General features: G+C 41.7%; 2 protein-coding genes across 2 annotated transcripts in view; both read left to right on the forward strand.

Annotated features, from left to right (window-relative positions):
* Nucleotides 1-17,303, forward strand: part of LOC112260325 (solute carrier family 25 member 36-A) — a 29,654-nt gene extending 12,351 nt beyond the window's left edge. Inside the window, exons 4-7 of the mRNA XM_024435345.2 lie at nt 1,171-1,271; nt 11,119-11,185; nt 11,561-11,853; nt 12,192-17,303. Of these exons, the coding sequence (XP_024291113.1) occupies nt 1,171-1,271; nt 11,119-11,185; nt 11,561-11,853; nt 12,192-12,385 (655 nt within the window). The 3' untranslated portion in view covers nt 12,386-17,303. The remainder of the gene's footprint in view (nt 1-1,170; nt 1,272-11,118; nt 11,186-11,560; nt 11,854-12,191) is intronic.
* A 1,823-nt stretch (nt 17,304-19,126) lies between these two features.
* LOC112260326 (SPRY domain-containing SOCS box protein 4) overlaps nt 19,127-20,465 on the forward strand; it is a 112,397-nt gene continuing 111,058 nt past the window's right edge. The window contains exon 1 of the mRNA XM_024435346.2: nt 19,127-19,320. The gene's annotated coding sequence lies outside the window, so the exon portion shown is untranslated. The remainder of the gene's footprint in view (nt 19,321-20,465) is intronic.

Below are 20,465 nucleotides of genomic sequence, written 5' to 3' on the forward strand. Positions count from 1 at the left end.
GACTGACCTGAGCTCAGACTGCCTTGGAAAAATACTGAGGAGGAAAGAGTGAGAAATGCAAGGGGAGAGAAATAAAACTGCAGGTTCCTCAATGCTGGACTGGGACAGAGAAAAAAACAACAACTCTTCACCCAATACTGCCCACCAGCGACTTGACACTAACCAGGCTTTGCCTACAGTAACACAGCAGGACACCTCCTCTAACCAGGCTTTGCCTACAGTAACACAGCAGGACACCTCATCTAACCAGGCTTTGCCTACAGTAACACAGCAGGACACCTCATCTAACCAGGCTTTGCCTACAGTAACACAGCAGGACACCTCATCTAACCAGGCTTTGCCTACAGTAACACAGCAGGACACCTCATCTAACCAGGCTTTGCCTACAGTAACACTGCTGCTGTGTGCTCTAGCTGTGGACAGATAATGGCTGATTTGCCTCCCCTAGGCAGCGGGCTGTCGAGCTGAGCATCTTGTTGGCCATTAGAGCATGGCTGGATGGTTGGCTGGGCAGTCAGCTGTTCATCCAGAGCACAGCACACACTCAGCATCACGGGCTTTAAATCAGTCCATTTCACCATCACTAAGGTCAGCTGTTACGTAATGCTTACACTCTGACAAACGCACACTGAGGGCGACGTGAGCGAGCCAAGTGCAGGCGTGTCGTTGGTTGTGAACCCCCACAGTGGAAATGTCTACTTGAGTAATCCTGTGATTTGAGTTAAGTAGAGAGAGTAAGAGTTGCAAGGGCAATAAATCTCCAGCTAGAGCAGGGCATGTGATCTGGGAGTGGAGATGTACGCGCTACGCAGGAACCCTCCTAATGGACCATTACATAGGCGTAGATGGAGGTTTAATGTGGGTTGGTGACATGGGGACACAGACACAACTACCGAAATGAAGGCAACTGGTTTCAGTGGAAATCGCTCATGTCATCAGTCCCAGGCCATTTACTCCGTGTCAATTTGGACAGAGGGGACGCTGCCTGTCATTTATACTGTGCCATTTTGCCCTAATCTCACAAGAAGGAAACGTTTTTTGTTTACTGTGTTGGTATGGACTATCGTGACCCAAAAAAATATTGTTTATTGGAAACGGCCCAGAGTTCCGGTGTTACCGGTTTGATTCACGGTATTCTTAGCTCCCATCAATTTCCTCCTGTTTCCACAGAGCCATCTACTTTGCAGCTTACTCCACTGCCAAGGAGAAGCTGAACGGTGTGTTTGAGGCTGACTCCACGCAAGTTCACATGGTGTCTGCAGGCCTAGCAGGTAACAGTCGTTCCACAACCCCCCCGGCTGTCTATAACATCTGGTCAGTGCAGTTTCTACTGGTTGTTGCTGCTTTCAAAGTTCACTTGTTTAGACAATTGATTTCCAGCAACTTATTTTACTTTGACAGATTACATAGAAACATCAAGGGGATAGTTTATTTTGTAATATTTATTTTTTGTTTTAAAGTAACATTTTAATTTCATGATTTTTTTATTTTTTTTTACATTGTGTTATGGGGTGTATGGAGTTGCTGTTTTCATTTGAAGATAATTAAATGTTTTAGAAACATTGCTCTAGCTTATATCCAGCTACGGCTATGTGCTAGACATTGCCACTATAATGGCATACCTTGTTGTGGACATTTTCTTGTGTTTTGAATATCAACCACAGATGGTTTGTCCGAAAGCACAATTGAAGACTTTCAGGATCAAACGGGTCAAACCTCATTTTATATTTATAGTGACAGTGAAGAGGTTACGGTTTATTCTGCTCTTCAATATTGCAGTTAAGTTAAGATGTGAAAAGAAACCTTTTGTCAAAGCACTTAGAAAAGACAAAAAAAAAGTGTGAAAAGGACATAGCACACAGTTAACAGTTGCATTTTGTACTAACTGCCTCTATTCATACATTTAACTGCTCTCTCTCTCTCAATAGCTTTTACACTCAGTGAATAGACCCACAAGTGCTTTGTCTTTAACCTACAATGATATACAGCCAACATGGCAGAGGCTCAACATTTCACTACATACCACTATAATACTTACCAGTAGCTGGCTGGTCCAGCAATTTGAAAAAAGAAACATCCTCAAAGTTTGGGTTGTGCTTTCTGTCCCACCCCCACTTCCCCCAGTTATTTTTCTCCTTTCCCCGTTTCTTCATTTGTCGTCTCTTTTGAGGCTCTTCGGAGGACCCTAAATCGTGTTGACGTACCAGTTGGTTGCTAAACAGTGAGTGTGGCCCTTCACGCGCTGTCTGTGCTGTGTGTGTGTGTGTGTGTACAGTAGTAAAGGGCCCCAGGGTGCTAACATGTCAGGGGCCTCACTGCGGGAGGTCTCCTCGCCTCGCGGCTACACGTCGGCCGGACGTTGTTGGGCGGACGCCTCAGGTAGCACCCCATTTCCTTTCACTGGTTTGACCATTATGCTAATGATGATGATGATGATGCTATTGATGCTAGTAATAATGATGATGCTGATGATAGGTCACGGCCAGCTGGTTTGCAGCTCTCGTATCTCCTGTAACTTTAATGTGATTGCGCCGCCTTGATACACTGCCCCCCTCCCCCTTTTACCAGCCTGTTACACCCTCCCCCGCCCCCCACTGTAAAAAGGAAATGAACATCACACTTTGATTTTCCTTTAAATCGGCATATGAAGGGAAATGCTAACCTTGTCACTATTAGAGGTTTGAGTGTCCTTATTTGGCTTGTCCATTCAACATCGTTAGTCTTGAACAGCGAACACAGCAGACGTAGTAAATCTGTCGTTTACGTGTGGTTCAGCTATGTACGTCCGCCCTCGCCTTTGAAGGAGGCGGCTAACGGGAGCTCTCAACTGTGCCTTCAGTGCCTTAAATATGGCACGCTTGTACGGTGGGTTCCGAAATGATTGACACCCTTGATATAGACGAGCAATTATGACTGTAAAATAAATAATTAAAATACTGTACGCTATATTGTATGCTAAAAAAAATGCAATTGCGAGAGAGTCATTTAAAAAAATTTTTTGCCAAGTAACTCTCAAAAAGGTAGGGGTTGAAATTGACACCCATAAATATTATTATAAATAACGTAGTCAGAAGTTTATTATTTGGCTACATATTCCTAGCACGCAATTACTACATCAAGCTTGCTTCCAATTTGTTGGGACCATTTGCTTGTTTGTTTCGGTTGTGTTTCAGATTATTTTGTGACCAATAGAAATTAATTGTAATACTGTAGTGTTATTTTGGAGTCACTTTTATTGTAAAAAATGAATTATCTTTCTAACCACTTCTACATTAATGTGGATGCTACCAGGAGTACGGATAATCCTGAATGAGTCGTGAATAATGATGAGTGACAAAGTTAGAGTCAAAGATCATAACCCCAAGACATGCTAACCTCTCACCATTACAATAACAGGGGAGGTTATGGTAATGGTGAGAGGTTAGCATGTCTTGGGGTTATGATCTTTGACTCTAACTTTGTCACTCATCATTATTCACAATTCATTCAGGATTATCTGTAATGATAGCCTTAAACTAGGTTGTAGATTATTTGACCCCCTCAACAATAATATTGCTGCGTTTAAAAACAACTGTGAACTTGGAAAAATACGAGGACAAATCATCATGTCAGTTACCTTCAGGTCGGAAAGTCTGAGCTCTAGAAAGAGGTCTGAGTTCCCGAGTTGGAACTTCGAGTTGGATGACTGTTCAGTGCTTTTTCCCCCAGTCGGAGCTCACCCCCCCCAGAGTTCCCAGTTGTTTTGAATGCGGCATTGGTGACCCTCTTTGTGAAGACAGATGGATACCTTCTCCTCCTCTGTCATGTATTTTAATAGAGGGCTCCATTCAGTTTAAAAGCACACTGCATTACAGCAGATGACTGCAGTAATAACACTGGAACTAAGCCACACCATTGAATTTGTTTAGATATGAAACAAAGGGGCCCAGCAGGAAAAGGCTGAGTGACACTCCAGAAAAAAAGAAAAGGAAAATGACTGTTTGCGAGGTCAGGCCTCCACACAATATTTTGTCCAAAATACTATCAGACCCGATTGGTGGTATTCTTGAATTGGCATATCACAAAACTGCTAATCAGACCTTCTAAGTTAAGTCATTTATAGACTATATTAATACATATGATATTATATGCCATTCTTTATAAACCAGCTTGATAAGGTTAGCATTTCAACCCTCTCTTGCACTACTTGACCTATTTTTATTAGGACAGCATTGACGGTGTCCCCAATTTTTTTTTCTGTGTGACCCCATTTCTCATGTTTTAGAATCAATAAAAGTGATTATGGTAATGATACGATGGTACACAAGGAACGGCACCTGTAGCATCAGCTAAGAAAATAATTGAAAGAAAATATTGGATTCTTATTGTGTACCTCGCATGTTTATTTGTTTTGTCCTGCACATCATTTGAATTCTACCAGAGGGCTGATGTTCTGTTTACAACAGACTTGCATTTTTCTCTTTCTTTCCCTTACCAAGAAAGACATACCTGACAAAACGTAGGGGAGAGAAACGACACGAGACGTCCTCTTGCATTTAAAACAGGTGTGGGTCGGGAAAGGTCACGGGGTCGGGGGAAGAGATGTTGTGTGACCCCTTTCTTCTCTCACCTTTAGTTGTTGGTTTAACAAAATGGTGGGTACAAATTAGAGGTCGACCGATTTATGATTTTTCAACGCCGATACCGATTATTGGAGGACCAAAAAAGCCGATACCGATTAATCGGCAGATTTTAAAAAAAATTTTTTATAATGTAATAATGACAATTACAACAATACTGAATTAACACTTATTTTAACTTAATATAATACATCAATAAAATCAATTTAGCCTCAAGTAAATAATGAAACCTGTTCAATTTGGTTTAAATAATGCAAAAACACAGTGTTGGAGAAGAAAGTAAAAGTGCAATATGTGCTATGTAAGAAAGCTAACGTTTCAGTTCCTTGCTCAGAACATGAGAACATATGAAAGCTGGTGGTTCCTTTTTAACATGAGTCTTCAATATTCCCAGGTAAGAAGTTTTAGGGTGTAGTTATTATAGGAATTATAGGACTATTTCCCTATTGGATGTTCTTATAGGCACTTTAGTATTGCCAGTGTAACAGTATAGCTTCCGTCCCTCTCCTCACTCCTCCCTGGGCTCGAACCAGGAACACAACGACAGCCACCCTCGAAGCGGCGTTACCCATGCAGAGCAAGGGAAACAACCACTGCAAGGCTCAGAGCGAGTGACGTTTGAAACGCTATTAGCGCGTGCTAACTAGCTAGCCATTTCACTTCGGTTACACCAGCCTCATCTCGGGAGTTAATAGGCTTGAAGTCATTAACAGCGCAATGGTTGACGCACAACGAAGAGCTGCTGGCAAAACGCACAAAAGTGCTGTTTGAATGAATGTTTACGCGCCTGCTTCTGCCTACCACCGCTCAGTCAGATACTTAGATACTTGTATGCTCAGTCAGATTATATGCAACGCAGGACACGCTAGATAATAACTACACATGGTTGATGATATTACTAGATAACTTGTGATTATGATTGATTGTTTTTTATAAGATAAGTTTAATGCTAGCTAGCAACTTACTGCATTCGCTTAACAGGCAGTCTCCTTGTGGAGTGCAACGAGAGAGAGGCAGGTTGTTATTGCGTTGGACTAGTTAACTGTAAGCTTGCAAGATTGGATCCCCCAAGCCGACAAGGTGAAAATCTGTCGTTCTGCCCCTGAACGAGGCAGTTAACCCACCGTTCCTAGTCCGTCATTGAAAATAAGAATGTGTTCTTAACTGACTTAACTAGTTAAATAAAAAGGTATAAAACATTTTTATATTTTTTTTAATTGGCAAATCTGCACCCAGAAATACCGATTTCCGATTGTTATGAAAACTTGAAATCTGCCCTAATTAAATTGGCCATTCCGATTAATCGGTCGACCTCTAGTGCAAATGTGGGAGTGGGGAGGCTTAGGGGGATCTTACCTGTTTATATAAAAAGTGTGTGGGGGGGATAGTGGGTTGGGAGTGATGCATTGTCCTCCTATTTTTCCTGTTGAAAAAAAAGTGGGATTAGGTAGGATTGGTAAATTTCCTCTCCCATCTATGCATTTGTGGGTGGGTGGGTTGGTTGGTTGTCTGCTGCCTGTGTGTGACTGTGGTACAGAAAAGCCTGTGTCTATTTTAGGGCTTTACTGTAGCTTTCACCCCTGCGTGAGGGGGGGGACAGCCCCAGCCACCTCAGCCCCCTCTCCCCCCCCCATATCTGCAGGCTTCTAGCTGCAGCTGTGAGGCGGAGTAGCTTTGCCCCTACTCTGTGAGTACACGCCATAGACGCTATCTCTCTTCTTCCTCTTCTTTTACTTCTTCTTCCGCAGACTTTTCATCCTCTTCACGCAGTTGCCTTAGGACTGTGTCCCTTGAGACAGTAGAGGCTCTAGATCGAGACTGTACTGTAGAACTTGTTTAGAGAAGATGCTATCGTCCATCTTAGCTCATATGTATACTTCTGTTCGTTTTCCAATGGCCTTGTTTGACTTCTGTTGTTTAGAGATTACAGTGCCTCGACCACAACGGCACAAAGCACACGTGATGTGCCAGATTTCTGTCCGTCTTTAAATATGCACACCTTATTGTCACACTACCATTACCGGCACCTTACACATTTGTCGTATACCTCGTAAAGTGTATGACATAACACTCACTTCTGAAGTAACATACTGACTTGATGCATTGTCAGGGGATTCATTGGGGCGGCAGGGTAGCCTAGTGGTTAGACCGTTGGACTAGTAACTGGAAGGTTGCAAGTTCAAACCCCCGAGCTGACAAGGTACAAATCTGTCGTTCTGCCCCTGAACAGGCAGTTAACCCACTGTTCCTAGGCCATCATTGAAAATAAAGGTAAAATTTAAAAAAAAATTGGTCTCGGATTGAAAACTCATTAGTTTAAGCAACTTATTAGTAACACAAAAATAATACATGTTTTGGTATCACTTATATACAGTACCAGTCAAAAGTTTGCTCACAACTAGACATTGAAGGGTTTTTCTTTATTTTTTACTATTTTCGACATTGTGGAATAGTAGTGGAGACATCAACTAGGAAATATGGAATCATGTAGTAACCAAACAAAAGTGTTGAACAAATCAAAATATATTTTAGATTCTTCAAAGTAGCCACCCTTTTGCCTTTTGAGAGCTTTGCACACTCTTGGCATTCTCTCAATCAGCTTCACCTGGAATGCTTTTCCAAGAGTCTTGAAGGAGTTCCCACATATTCTGAGTACTTGTTGGCTGCTTTTCCTTCACTCTGCGGTCCAACTCAACCCAAACCATCTCAATTGGGTTGAGGTCGGGTGATTGTGGAGGCCAGGTCATCTGATGTAGCACTCAATCATTCTCTTTCTTGGCCAAATAGCCCTTGCACAGCTTGGAGGTGTGTTGGGTCATTGTCCTGTTGAAAAACAAATGATACTCCCACAAAGCGCAAACCAGATGAGATGGTGTATCGCTGCAGAACGCTGTGGTAGCCATGCTGGTTAAGTGTGCCTTGAGTAAAAAAAATAAGAATCACCAACAGTGTCACCAGCATAGCACCCCTACATCACACCTCTTCCTCCATGCTTCACCGTGGAAACCACACGTGCAGATATCATCCGTTCACCTACTCTGCGTCTCAGACATGGCGGTTGGTACCAAACATCTCAAATTTGGACTCCTCAGACCAAAGGACAGATTTCCACCAGTCTAATGTCCATTGCTAGTGTTTCTTGGCCCAAGCAAGTCTCTTCTTCTTATTGGTGTCCTTTAGTAGTGGTTTCCTTGCAGCAATTCAACCATGAATTTCATGCAATCTCTCTGAACAGATGTTGAGATGTGTCTGTTACTTGAAGCATTTATTTGGGCTGCAATGTCTGAGGCTGGTCACTCTCTAATAAACTTATCCTCTGCAGCAGATAACGCTGGCTCTTCCTTTCCTGTGGCAGTCCTCATGACAGCCAGTTTCATCATGGCGCTTGATGGGTTTTTATGACTGCAGTTGAAGAAACTTTAAAAACTTCTTGAAATTTTCCAAATTGACTGACAATGTCATAAAGTATTATTTGAGCTGTTCTTGCCATAATATGGACTTTGTCTTTTACTAAATAGGGCTATCGTCTGTATACCACCTCTACCTTGTCACAACACAACCAATTTTGGCTTTTAATGCATTAAGAAAGAAAGAAATTCCACAAATGAACTTTTAACAAGGCACACCTGTTAATTTAAATGCATTCCTGGTGACTACCTCATAAAGCTGGTTGAAATAATGCCAAGCGTGTGCAAAGCGGACAAGGCAAAGGATGGCTACTTTGAAGAATCATAAATATAAAATATTTTGATTTAACACTTGTTTGGTTGCTACACGATGCCATGTCTTATTTCATAGTTTTGATGTCTACACTTTTATTCTACAATGTAGAAAATAGTAAAAATAAAGAAAAACCCTTGAATTAGTAGCTGTGTCAACTTTTGACTAGTACTGTATGTACTCTGCATTCGGAAAGTATTCAGACCCCTCGACTTTTCCCACATTTTGATACGTTACAGTTACTTATTCTAAAATCGCTAAAGCAAAATGTAATCTCAATCTACACACAATTGCCCATAATGACAAAGCAAAAGCAGTGTTTTTACAAATATTTTTGCACATGTATAAACAAATACATTATTTACATAAGTATTCAGACCCTTTTGTATGAGACTCAATTGAGCTCAGGTGCATCCTGTTTCCATTGATTATCCTCGATGTTAATACAACTTGATTGGAGTCAATCTGTGGTAAATTAAATGGACATGATTTGGAAAGGCACACACCGGTCTATATAAAAGGTCCCACAGTTGACAGTGCATGTCTGAGCAAAAACCAAGCCATGAGGTCAAAGGAATTGTCCGTAGAGCTCCAAGACCGGATTGTGTCAAGTCACAGATCTGGGGAAGGGTACTAAGAAGTTTCTGCAGCATTGAAGGTCCCCAAGAACACATTGTCCTCCATCATTCTTAAATGGAAGAAGTTTAGAACCACCAAGACTCTTCCAAGAGCTGGCCGCCCAGCCAAACCGAGAATTCCGGGAAGAAGGGCCTCCGGGAGGTGACCAAGAACCCAATGGTCACTCTGACAGAGCTCCAGAGTTCCTTTGTGGAGATGGTTGTTCTTCTGGAAGGTTCTCCCATCTATGCAGCACTCCACCAATCAGGCCTTTATGGTAGAGTGGTCAGACGGAAGCCACTCCTCAGTAAAAGGCACATATGACAGCCCGCTTGAAGTTTGCCAAAAGGCACCCAAAAAACTCAGACAATGAGAAGCAAGATTCTCAGGTTTGCTGAAACCAAGATTGAATGTTTTTCAGCGGCAGGGACTGGGAGACTAGTCAAGATCGAGGGAAATATTAACGGAGCAAAGTACAGAGAGATCCTTGACGAAAACCTGCTCAGGACCTCAGACTGGAGCGAAGGTTCACCTTCCAACAGGACAACAACCCTAAGCACACAGCCAAGACAATGCAAGAGTGGCTTCGGGACAAGTTTCGGAATGTTCCTGAGTGGCCCAGCCAGAGCCTGGACTTGAACATGTCTGGAGAGACCTGAAAATAGATGTGCGGTGATGCTTCCCATCCAACCTGACAGAGATTGAGAGGATCTGCAGAGAACAATTGGATAAACTCCCCAAATACAGGTGTGCCAAGCTTGTAGCGTCACACCCAAGAAGACTCAAGGCTGTAATCGCTGCCAAAGGTGCTTCAGGGTCTGAGTAAAGGGTCTGAATACTTATGAAAATTTGATTTTATTAGCAAAAATGTCTAAACCTGTTTTTGCTTTGTTATTGTGTGTGGAGAAAATAACAATTTATTCCATTTTACAATAAGGCTGTAACAAAATGTGGGAAAAGTTGAGGGGTCTAAATTCTTTCCCGAATGCACTGTGTGTATATACACGCACGCCTACTTCCCCTGGGAAATAACACTTTACCTCCTCTACTCAGAGATATTCAGTTATTCCTCTTAGGTCCTCATTAATAATTCAAGAAAGCCAGACTCCATTTTGTTTCCTCATGGTCCGTGGCAACCGATGAGGCCTTCAGCTGAGGCTCACACCATGACGACACAGCACAGTTACTTGTTATTTTTATGTAGGCCTACTGTAAGGCTGAGCTCTCCCCATCTGGGAGCTAGCTACTAATGTTCACATTAAATTTGACAAAATTCATTGACTCATTTATACGGTAGTCCTTTATCAGGCACTCTTAACCAGAGTGAATAATAATAATATGAATTGAGGAGGCGGAACAATAGAACAGCACTATTATACTTCTATAGTGCCTGTTCTGTACATGCCATTCAGGCCCACCTTGTTTCTATATAATTAAGAATAGTATTTATGATTTAAATTACAGCCAAATCTTAGATACATGTGTTACAACTTCTAGATATGATAATGAAGAATGTTAGATACTTTGACTAGGCTAAATCTTTAAGCTGAGTTTTTGTTGTTGTCCGTGCTGTATTACAACCTTGATTGAGGAATCCTGTGAGGACAAACCGTCTGCCTTAAATCGAACGATGATTAAGGCCGACTGAATGAATGAAGTTCATTTTTACATCATCTCTGGCCTGATTTCCGGAATACCGGGGATAAGGAACGGTTTTACGAGATTGCCAAGACGTAAACAAACGGCTCATAAACGCAGCTTAAAGATGTCAACAATGCTTTTACACACTGTGGCCAGTTGAGAAGGAAAGTAGCTTTGTGTAGAATTCACCGGGGTTGTATTTCACAAACGCAGGATCGATAGATTGGCCAGCACTCAGTTCTAACTCGTACTTTTTCTCATTCATAAAGCCAGCTGAAGTTTAATGTCATTCGGTTGGGTTACTGCGAGTATTGAGTCGGTAATATCATTCCCGATATTCAAGTGTTTCTTTCTTTATCATCCAGGAAATAGAGGAAATGTTCTTAGCTGGCCAACTCCTTGCTGGTGCTTTGTGAAATACCCCCCCACCCGTAGGCCAGTGTACATCTTTGTCCTTGGATAGGCTGTCTTTCACACTGTGTCACTCTCCCCATCTGAACCTCTGAACTCTTCTTCCCAGGGTTCACTGCTATCACTGCAACCAATCCCATCTGGCTGATAAAGACCCGGTTGCAACTGGATGCCAGGTAAGCACTTAGCAGGGAGTTTGAATCTAGGCCATTGGCCGATTTAAAAAAAATTTAAAGTTAGTTTTCCCCTTAGCTTATGTTATTCCCCAGCTGTTTCATATTTTACTGGTTCTCTAACTATGTTATGGGTTGTCATGCTTATTTGACTAGTTTCATATTGCATTGACTCATGGTACTAGGGGAAAGAAAGAATAACACCCTGAGTAGTATTGCATATACTTTATTGGACTTTGCAAATCCCTTTTCAATTATTACCTGCCAATTGTTTCCTGTTTGCTGTATGATCAAATATCCTTTTGCATACCTTTTGCATACCCTTTTTGCTGTGTTCAACTATTAAATTTACTCACACGCTACATGTTTTTACAACAGGAACCGTGGCGAGCGGCGCATGAATGCCTTCGAGTGCATGCGGCGGGTCTACCAGACGGAGGGCTGGCGGGGCTTCTACCGCGGTATGTCTGCCTCGTACGCCGGCATCTCCGAGACAGTCATCCACTTTGTCATCTACGAGAGCATCAAGCGCAAGCTGATGGAGTCCAAGGCCCAGGCCAGCATGGATCAGGACGAGGATGAGTCGGTGAAAGACGCCTCAGATTTTGTGGGTATGATGCTGGCAGCCGCCACGTCCAAGACCTGCGCCACCTCCATCGCCTACCCCCACGGTATGCACCTACACCTTCCATTTCTATTTATTATGTGACCTCAAAGAATAAATTAAAAGAAAAGACAAATTAAGACAATATATTCTGATCATATCTTTGATTCTGTTTTATTATATTTAAAAAGTTCAAACGAATCATGGTTATTAATACATAATTTGGTTGTTGCTCCCATCTCACGGGGAGGAAGTTATTTTTTCTTTTTCCATATTAGTATTGGTAACGTTCATCATGTTGAAGAAAATATTGTCTATTGTATCCGTCCGGAATTTCTATACTGTTGTGTCCATGTTCTAAGTTAGTCCCCTCTTCTCTACCCCCTCTTGCCTCTTCCTTTGTAGAGGTGATCCGCACCCGGCTACGAGAGGAGGGCAGCAAGTACCGCTCCTTCTTCCAGACATTGCTGACAGTACCTAAGGAGGAGGGCTACCGCGCCCTGTACCGCGGTCTCACCACCCATCTGGTCCGCCAAATCCCCAACACCGCTATAATGATGTCCACCTACGAGATGGTGGTCTACCTGCTCCAACGCTAGCCCCTCCCCTTCCTGTGTGGAGAGGAAGTAGGAAGTGACTGATTTGGTTGGGGATATCTAAGATGGAGACCAAAGGAAAACCGATACTGACCAGAACCAAGAAAGAAGAGCTCCCCCACTAATTCCCCACCAACAACCCCAACCCCCCTAAGCCTACAGGCCACCCCACAAGGGGGCGCTATGGTCTGGGATGATAGAGAAAGGATGGGGTGGGAAGAAGAGAGAGGGACGGCGAGAGACCGTTGGGTCAGTCCTTTACAGAGCCTGTCAAACAGTCTCAAAGAAAGACGGAAATCATTTTGTGGCCTTAAAGAGTTTAGTCTGTCTCTCTGTAGAATGAAACTAATCTGCTTTAGCCTGTACGGAGATGACAATCTGAAAGGGGAATGCAAGAAAACAATCGATTTAAAAAAAAAAAACAGGTGTCATAACAACACTGAACATTATAGAAAATGTTTATTGCAAAATGTTCCACCAGTAGTTCTATTTGATTAGATTAGCACTTTTCCCCTAGGATTCAGCATTTAAGCCAGGGATGGGCAACTGGCGGCCCTTGGATCAACTTCCCTGAACTCAGTCGGGGTCTCAACTTACTGTTGCAAGTTAGAATAGCAGAATACACAAGGTGCAATTTCAAAATGCATCAGCAGTTTCTCTTATGTCAGTCACTGACAGTCAATTAGCCCATCCATGTCAGCGAAAAATGTTTTTGAATAGTAAGTTAGTCGAGAGGCTGGTGGGCCCGCATTGATTTTGTTACATGCTGACCACACTGCTTGCGTTGCAAAATAAATTTACACATACATGTTATTCAATCATTGCACCCACACTGCTAACGAGCGTCTGCGTTGCCAATCGCTAAAACAGAAGTCAGTTCTATTTGTGACGCTCAACGCGGTGCAAGTTCTGCCTCTCCCATCTCCTCATTGGTTTATAGAAGCAGATACCCACGTGCCATCTCCTTATTGGTTATACCCACGTGGGTGATTGAAAGATGAACTGAGGTCGGTCGGTCGTGGTAATACTATGAAAGTTAGATGCCAATTCCCATATAAAGTCCAAAGAAGGAAAAGGCCTGGAAAGAGGAAAGATGACTAGAAACGATTATGTTGACCGTTTTATGTGTGGATTAATTGTGCATCAGGTAAAATAACAACAACATTTATATCCCAGAACAAATTAGCTAGCAACAGCAAGCTAGCTAGCTAAATTGCCATAAATGTTTAATGCTTTTTGACCTGTCCCCAAATTAATAGAATTGGTTGAGTTTGTTTTGTTATTTCAACCTGCGTGTCGTGATAACGTTTGGTGTGGGGGGGACAAAATCAATTGCGCATGATGGCGCATTCGCACGTCTGGTCTGGGCATGGTGCTAGTCTCTCAGTTTCACTCATAACATTTCTCTACACACCATGGCCAAATGTGTAGAATGACAGGAAATGGGGTGTAAAACAGCTCATTTTCCTCTCTGCCCCATGGCAAGATGATTAGAATGGCATGAAATAGTTTATAAAGTTGTAAAAAAAAAATACTCTAAAACTTAGTCTGTCAAGAGGGGGGCTGCTAAAATGTTATCCTAGCAAAGTGACATGGGGGGGGTGTATGGATGTGGGTATGCAGACCTGTGAGCAACTGCAGCCCATCCAATTTTTTTGTGTAGCTCCCACCCCCCATAAAAGTTGTCCATCCCTGATGCAAGCTAATGTTTGAAACAAGCTGTGTCTGCTTTGTTTCAGCAGCTTGAACCCAAGCTATATGTTTAAGGAATGTCAAACAAACATTGGCGAGGGAAGTTGTTTTTAAAGGACAATTTTACGTTTTTACAACCATCTCTAAGTGGTACGCTATAGAAGGATCCAGACACTTTTTGGCGATTTCACTTACCCCCCAAACCTACCCCCAGCCAGTGTCACTTCCTCAATGTCACTGAAAAAAAAAACATGAACAAATGCTCCAGAAACATCCAAATACGTAATTTTCATTCCAAACTTTATCGGCAACGTTATATTCCACTTTGCGGCGTCGAGCTGCTTCCCCTATCCAGCTGTTCCATTCTTTGGTAGCCTGCTGCTAGAATGGACGGATAAGTATGGCTTGAGTCACAATAAAATTGAATATAACGTTATAGATTCGGTTATTGTTCGGAATGACAATTTCATGTGTACAACATCTAAAGACCTGCGTCACTATACTGAGAGCATTTCCATTTCTAAAATGACGTATTTGGGTGTTTATGGAGCATTTTGTTCATGTTTTTTCAGAGCCCCCGTACTGCACAATATGAATGAGGAAGTGACTCACTGGTTGGCCTACGTTTCTCAAAAACAAGTGAAATAGCACAAAAAGTGTCTATCTTTCTATAACATGCCATTGTAAAAACAAAATATATATATAGAGAGATGGTTCTTTTAAAAAAAAGATTTAGGCACCGTTTTTCTTTTTTCCCCCCCAGATCATTTAAGATCTCTAGCTAGCTATATAATAAGAGAATAGCAAGCGGACATTTCATGTACTGCAATGAGTTTGTCTTCAAGCATTCCCCTGAAGGCCAGAGTTACCCCTTATAGTCTGAAGCAATGCATATGGTGCACAAGACTAGGGATCGCCGCTGATCACAACACATGCCACAGACGCTTATCCAGTGTTTTTGGTATTGTTTCTCTGATACTAGTCATTGGGAGGGACATAATTGTCTCTCGTGAGTGCACAGGATTTCTTTGATCTAGATAGGGTGCGAGTCTTTCCAACAGGTACCAACACTTAGCTGGTTAGAGGTCTGTCTACCGGTGTGACGCCGCTACTTGAAGACAATTAGTTAAATGTTGGAAGTCAGGAAGTGTCAATGTCATTCCATCATCTCTCCCAACCTTTCGTGTGAGATTTGGATGGTGACTGTGGGTCGATGTGCATTTGACTCTGTGTTTGTGTGTGTTCGTGTGTGAGGTGAAAGCGAACTGCCCTGATATCTACTCCAGAGGTAGTGAGTGCCCTCCACTAAAAGTTAATCATGTAGATTACTGCGGTTGGGAGCAAGGCAAAGCAGTGAGCCACACCAGCTGCTACACAGTAGCCCTTCCCTACCAGTGGCTCCCAACTGAAGTTGTATACACTTTTTTTTGTGGCCTTTTGGGTTATGTGCTTAACATTTTCTTGTGTGGACATTTTAATCTTGTATTATCGGAATAGTATTACTGTATATGCAAAAACAGTGTTTTGCTCAGCAGTTCCCATTGCAGATACTGTACAGTTCAGAGTACTTCATCTTGTGAAGGATATTCGTGTATATAATACATATGCATATCAACTATTGTGTGTATTTTGCTTAGGTCCATGTGTTATTATACTAGTTGCAAATGATTTGTTTGACTGCATTTGTGTACAATCGTAAGATGTTTGAACCTGTTGCAACATGGTGTGTTGACATATTTTTCTTTTGTTCAAGTTTTATATTATACAATTTGTATTTCATTTTACATCATGCAAGCCTTGGTGCTGAAAGACAGTCTTTGATTTTATGTCAAAGTATTATTTTTCAGAATTATATATATTTTTGTGTGTGTGTAAATTCCCCTCCAATCTGATTTTTACATTTGAATTTGCTCTCCAGCCATCTTCAAGCGATAGTATCCTGTATATCTAACTGTGTAGGCTACTGCATCCTATCTGGTCTTTGTTACAAATTCTCAATCTGGCATTCAGTAGGAAAAAAACAGTGTGATGGAGTGTAAGATAAATGAATATTATATTAATGTCAATATTATGACAAGATGATGTTTTGGCGTTCAAGTCACCCTGAACTATTTTAAACTGATTCAGGCTCTGGATTCATGACTGAAGACTTTCCGACAGTGCAGAGGCCACATTGGATTATGGTGCGCATCGTTTAGATGGTTGTAAATATCCTTCTGTACATTGAAGTTTTGACCCGAGGCCTCTGCCTATGGTAGTTGCTCATTTTGTCAGGCCAATTTCAAGAGTCTTTTTCCTATTCCACTGGCATACTATACAGAACAACTGTACTGTGAATATGCTGGAGTCCTTTTCCCACAGACTATAGCCTAGCTGTTTTTGTTACTATCGTTGCCCTGACAGTCATACTGTGACTTGAATAACTAGTATACAGTACATAACTGTGATGTATTTTGTAGTGGAGCGTAGACTTGCATATAAGGTGATCTGTGAGACTTTAGTGACTGCCCCGTGCTGCTATCTAAGAGATGGGGCTCAATGCCGCTACGCTTCCACTACACTCAAGACGGCTCTGTTGTATTGAAAACAAAACACTACACAGACCACCAGGTCTGCAGTTTCATGACTTATCCCCACATAGTCTTGGGTTAGTAGGTTGGCAATACCTCAACCATGTCACTAAAGACTAATCCATGTAACACTGTGGATGCCATCATGGTGGGTCCCATATGGCTTCTCTATTGGCAAAACCAGAGTCTGCCAGGGAGTGTATACAGATTTTATACAGCCAAGGTACAGTTTACACAGTTTGGAAAAGTAGGCGTACATTTTTATAGTACGGTACTGGAGAACTAGTAACTCAAGAATCTACTTCTCAGCTCTCTATCAATGTTATTTCGTAGTCAATAGGGGTCCAGGTTGACATGACTACCATGCTGCCCAATTTATATCTGGGCTAGAGAAATATGCTTACTCATTCATGTCCATGTTTTTGCCTGACTCAATACTTCAAGGAGAAATGTGATTACTATATGTAAACATTTCAGTGAACTGATTTTTTTTGGAATGTTGTTTTGTTGATTGTTTTCCCTCTTAAATCAGCCAGTACCCCCCCTCCTATTTGTTTGGTTTAAGCTGGTGAAATTAATGTGGCCTATTCTTTGCCATCTATGTATCATCATACCTCCTTTTTGTACAAAAGTCAATAAAAACCAGATTGCAACTCCCATTGCTTGCTTGCTTAATTTTTTCTTATGGCCTAGAAGCACAGGAAAGAAAGGCCATGTTTGTTCTGAAAAAATGGACTGGATTTTCTTGAAGGTTTATAGGCCATTTTATTCTGAGCCTGTTTTACACTGTTCTACTCCATTTCTCCACAAGGTGTCGGGCAAAGCCAATGTGACGACTGTATACACTCAGTGTACAAAACATTAGGAAGACTTTCCTAATATTGAGTTGCGCCCTTTTTGCCCTTAGAACAGCCTCAATTCATCATGGCATAGACTCTACAAGGCGTTGAAAGCGTTCTAGAGAGGGTGGCCCATGTTGACTTAAATGCTTCCCACAGTTGTCAAGTCGGCTGGATGTCCTTTGGGTGGTGGACCATTTTTGATACACATGGGAAACTGAGTGTGAATAACCCAGCAGCGTTGCAGTTCTTGACACACTCAAACAGGTGCGCTTGGCACCTACTACCATACCATGTTCAAAGGCAGTTAAATATTTTGTCTTGACCATTCACCCTCTCAAATGTCACACATACACTCCATGTCTCAAGGCTTGAGTATCCTTCTTGAACCTGTCTCCTCCCCTTTATCTACACCGATTGAAGTGGATTTAACAGGTGACATCAATAAGGGATCATAGCATTCACCCGGTGAGGCTGTCATGGAAAGAGCAGGTGTTCCTAATGTTTTGTACACTGTAAATCCCGCAGTAAACTATGTAGGTTTCAGTGGTGCACTCTTTAACCATAACTCGATGCAAAGAGGATGTACGTTTCCAATCTGAGCGATGGGCCGTCAGGTCATCCACACAACCATGGAAGAGGTTCTGAAGATCAATTAATTAATCAATCAATCATAGATCTTTGTCTCCCTACTTTTCAAAACAATATAGACACCGATTTCCTTTGTTTGGTCTCTGCCAGACCTCACGGGCCCACCCATGGTTGCGCCCCAGTCATGTGAAATCCATAGATTAGGGTCTAACGAATTAATTTCAACTGACTGATTTCCTTATATGAACTGTAACAGTAAAATCGTTGCATGTTGTGTTTATATATTTGTATGTACCGTGTCCAGTGGAGGTCGTTGTTTGAAAGCAGCTTGGAATCGAAGAAAGCACCAGAACCACTGCGGAATCTTGCATTATTGCAACGAGCAGGTTTGAAAAATCACGTGATCAAATGAAGCTTTTGACGTCATTGATTATATACTTATGATAAAGCGATACAAGCATCCACACTGCTTCAAAGCATTCCTCGGAGCTCCGTATTACGACAAAGCGGCGAGGAGCGCCCATCTCAAATCGAACAGTAATCTACGATCGGTCATATTGTCAACAAGGCAGCATATGGCACATCAATCCAGAAACATACAACACGTTCCCATGAAATGTTTAAATTAAAATTCGTTTTCATTGGGAAGGCAGATAAAGCACTTTTGCATGAGAAAACAAAGAATCATACTCATTACTCCATGTGTTAATTACCTCACTTTTGTTTTGAACCAACTTCGCCGTGGGCTTTGAACCGACACCTTGCCCACGACCGGTAGGCAGCCAAGGTCCAAAACTTAATGCAATCAACTTCCCCCCAATGCAAAATTTACCTGGACAAGAATAAATGAATCCTCTCATTGAATGAATATTGACATCCATTCAAATCTCATTGACTGTGGCCTTTTCTCAAATGTACTCACTCGCGTCCTCTCTCCTAGCCTCCTTCTCAAAACCCATTGGAGGAGAAGGTGAAAGGGGCGGGACCTCTGGCTTTCTCATCCAATTGGTTTTGAGAAGGAGGTAACGAGCGAGGACGCGAGGAAAATAAAATTGAGATTAGGCCTGCCTCTGTGTGCTCGAGCGATTATGAAGTAACAAAGAAACGAATGCGGTGGGTTGTTACAATTTTATCGGTAACATTTTATCAATATCAAGCGGTTTTTTTGTACGCTGAAAGAACTTTGCAAGTGTCCTGTGGCGTTGACATTCTTCACAATTGTCGCTTTGAAGTTGACTTCTCGACGGTGAGTGTTGTTCCAATGTTTACGTGCCTTCAAAATGGAAAGCGCTCGTTTAGGCTACAGCGAAAAATTCTGCAAAGAATAACAATGTGTATATAGATTAGTTTATTTTGGTACACTCGACAACCTATGAATATGCAGGCTACTTATTTGTAGTTTAAAATATCTTTAATATCAGTTTCAGGTGTTTTCAAATGTGTTCTAAGTTCCCATTAGTGTGTCTAATGGTAACCTAGGTAAACCAATGATTTAGTTGAATAATCGTTCAAGACAATAAGCTATTACACGAAAGTTGGTTTCTTTTTTAATTTCATAGTGATTATCTGGTTCTAATCTAATTACATTGGCTGGCAAACCGGTGTTTTCATAATGACGTCTTCTTCCTTGGCCGGATGTCAGTCACTTACTTTAATCCTACATCAGGACAGGGATTATATTTGATCCACGAAGGGAAAAACTCTTGTAACATTTGCCTATACCCGAGTATCCACTCATTTGGCCTCTGTGTTTCTCTCACTGTTTTTGTGTACATACCATGTGGGCACCTCGTTTACTCGTTCACATGGTCAACTGATATATTAATCACATCTCAAAATGGTGGGACAAGGTTACTTGATTGTGTCTCTGATACACTATGTTCTGTGTCATGCAGGACCTGGATTTGCATGGATTATGGTGGTGGTCTCTGTTTGTACACACCTGTACTGACAGAATCTTGAGTATACTTTTGTTTGACCTTTTTTACTCTTTGTTGAGATGAAAAGGGTGCTGTGCAACTTTAAAAAAAAAATGTTTAAATTATTTTCCCAATAAATAATTATATAGTTTTGCATTTGATCAACAGTGTCTCAAATGTCTAATTACTTTCCTCCCTCTCAACCTTCATACTAGAGTCAATCCATGTTAGGGATGGGCACAGTTATATCGAATATCTGAACAGACTTTAGTATTTGATTAGGCTACATGGGAGTTATCTTTTATTTTAATATTTTTGCTCTGTTTAAAGTTAAATGATCTATGTGACACTTCTACATAGCCTACAAGGATATACTATTACATTCCATGTATTTAAAAACATAAAATGGCAGTTATTGCAGTATTTATGTGTGCCCCATTATAAAAGATGCACAGGTAGTCTACACACTTTA

The sequence above is a fragment of the Oncorhynchus tshawytscha genome, linkage group LG10 (assembly GCF_018296145.1).
Source record: "Oncorhynchus tshawytscha isolate Ot180627B linkage group LG10, Otsh_v2.0, whole genome shotgun sequence".
NCBI lineage: Eukaryota > Metazoa > Chordata > Actinopteri > Salmoniformes > Salmonidae > Oncorhynchus > Oncorhynchus tshawytscha.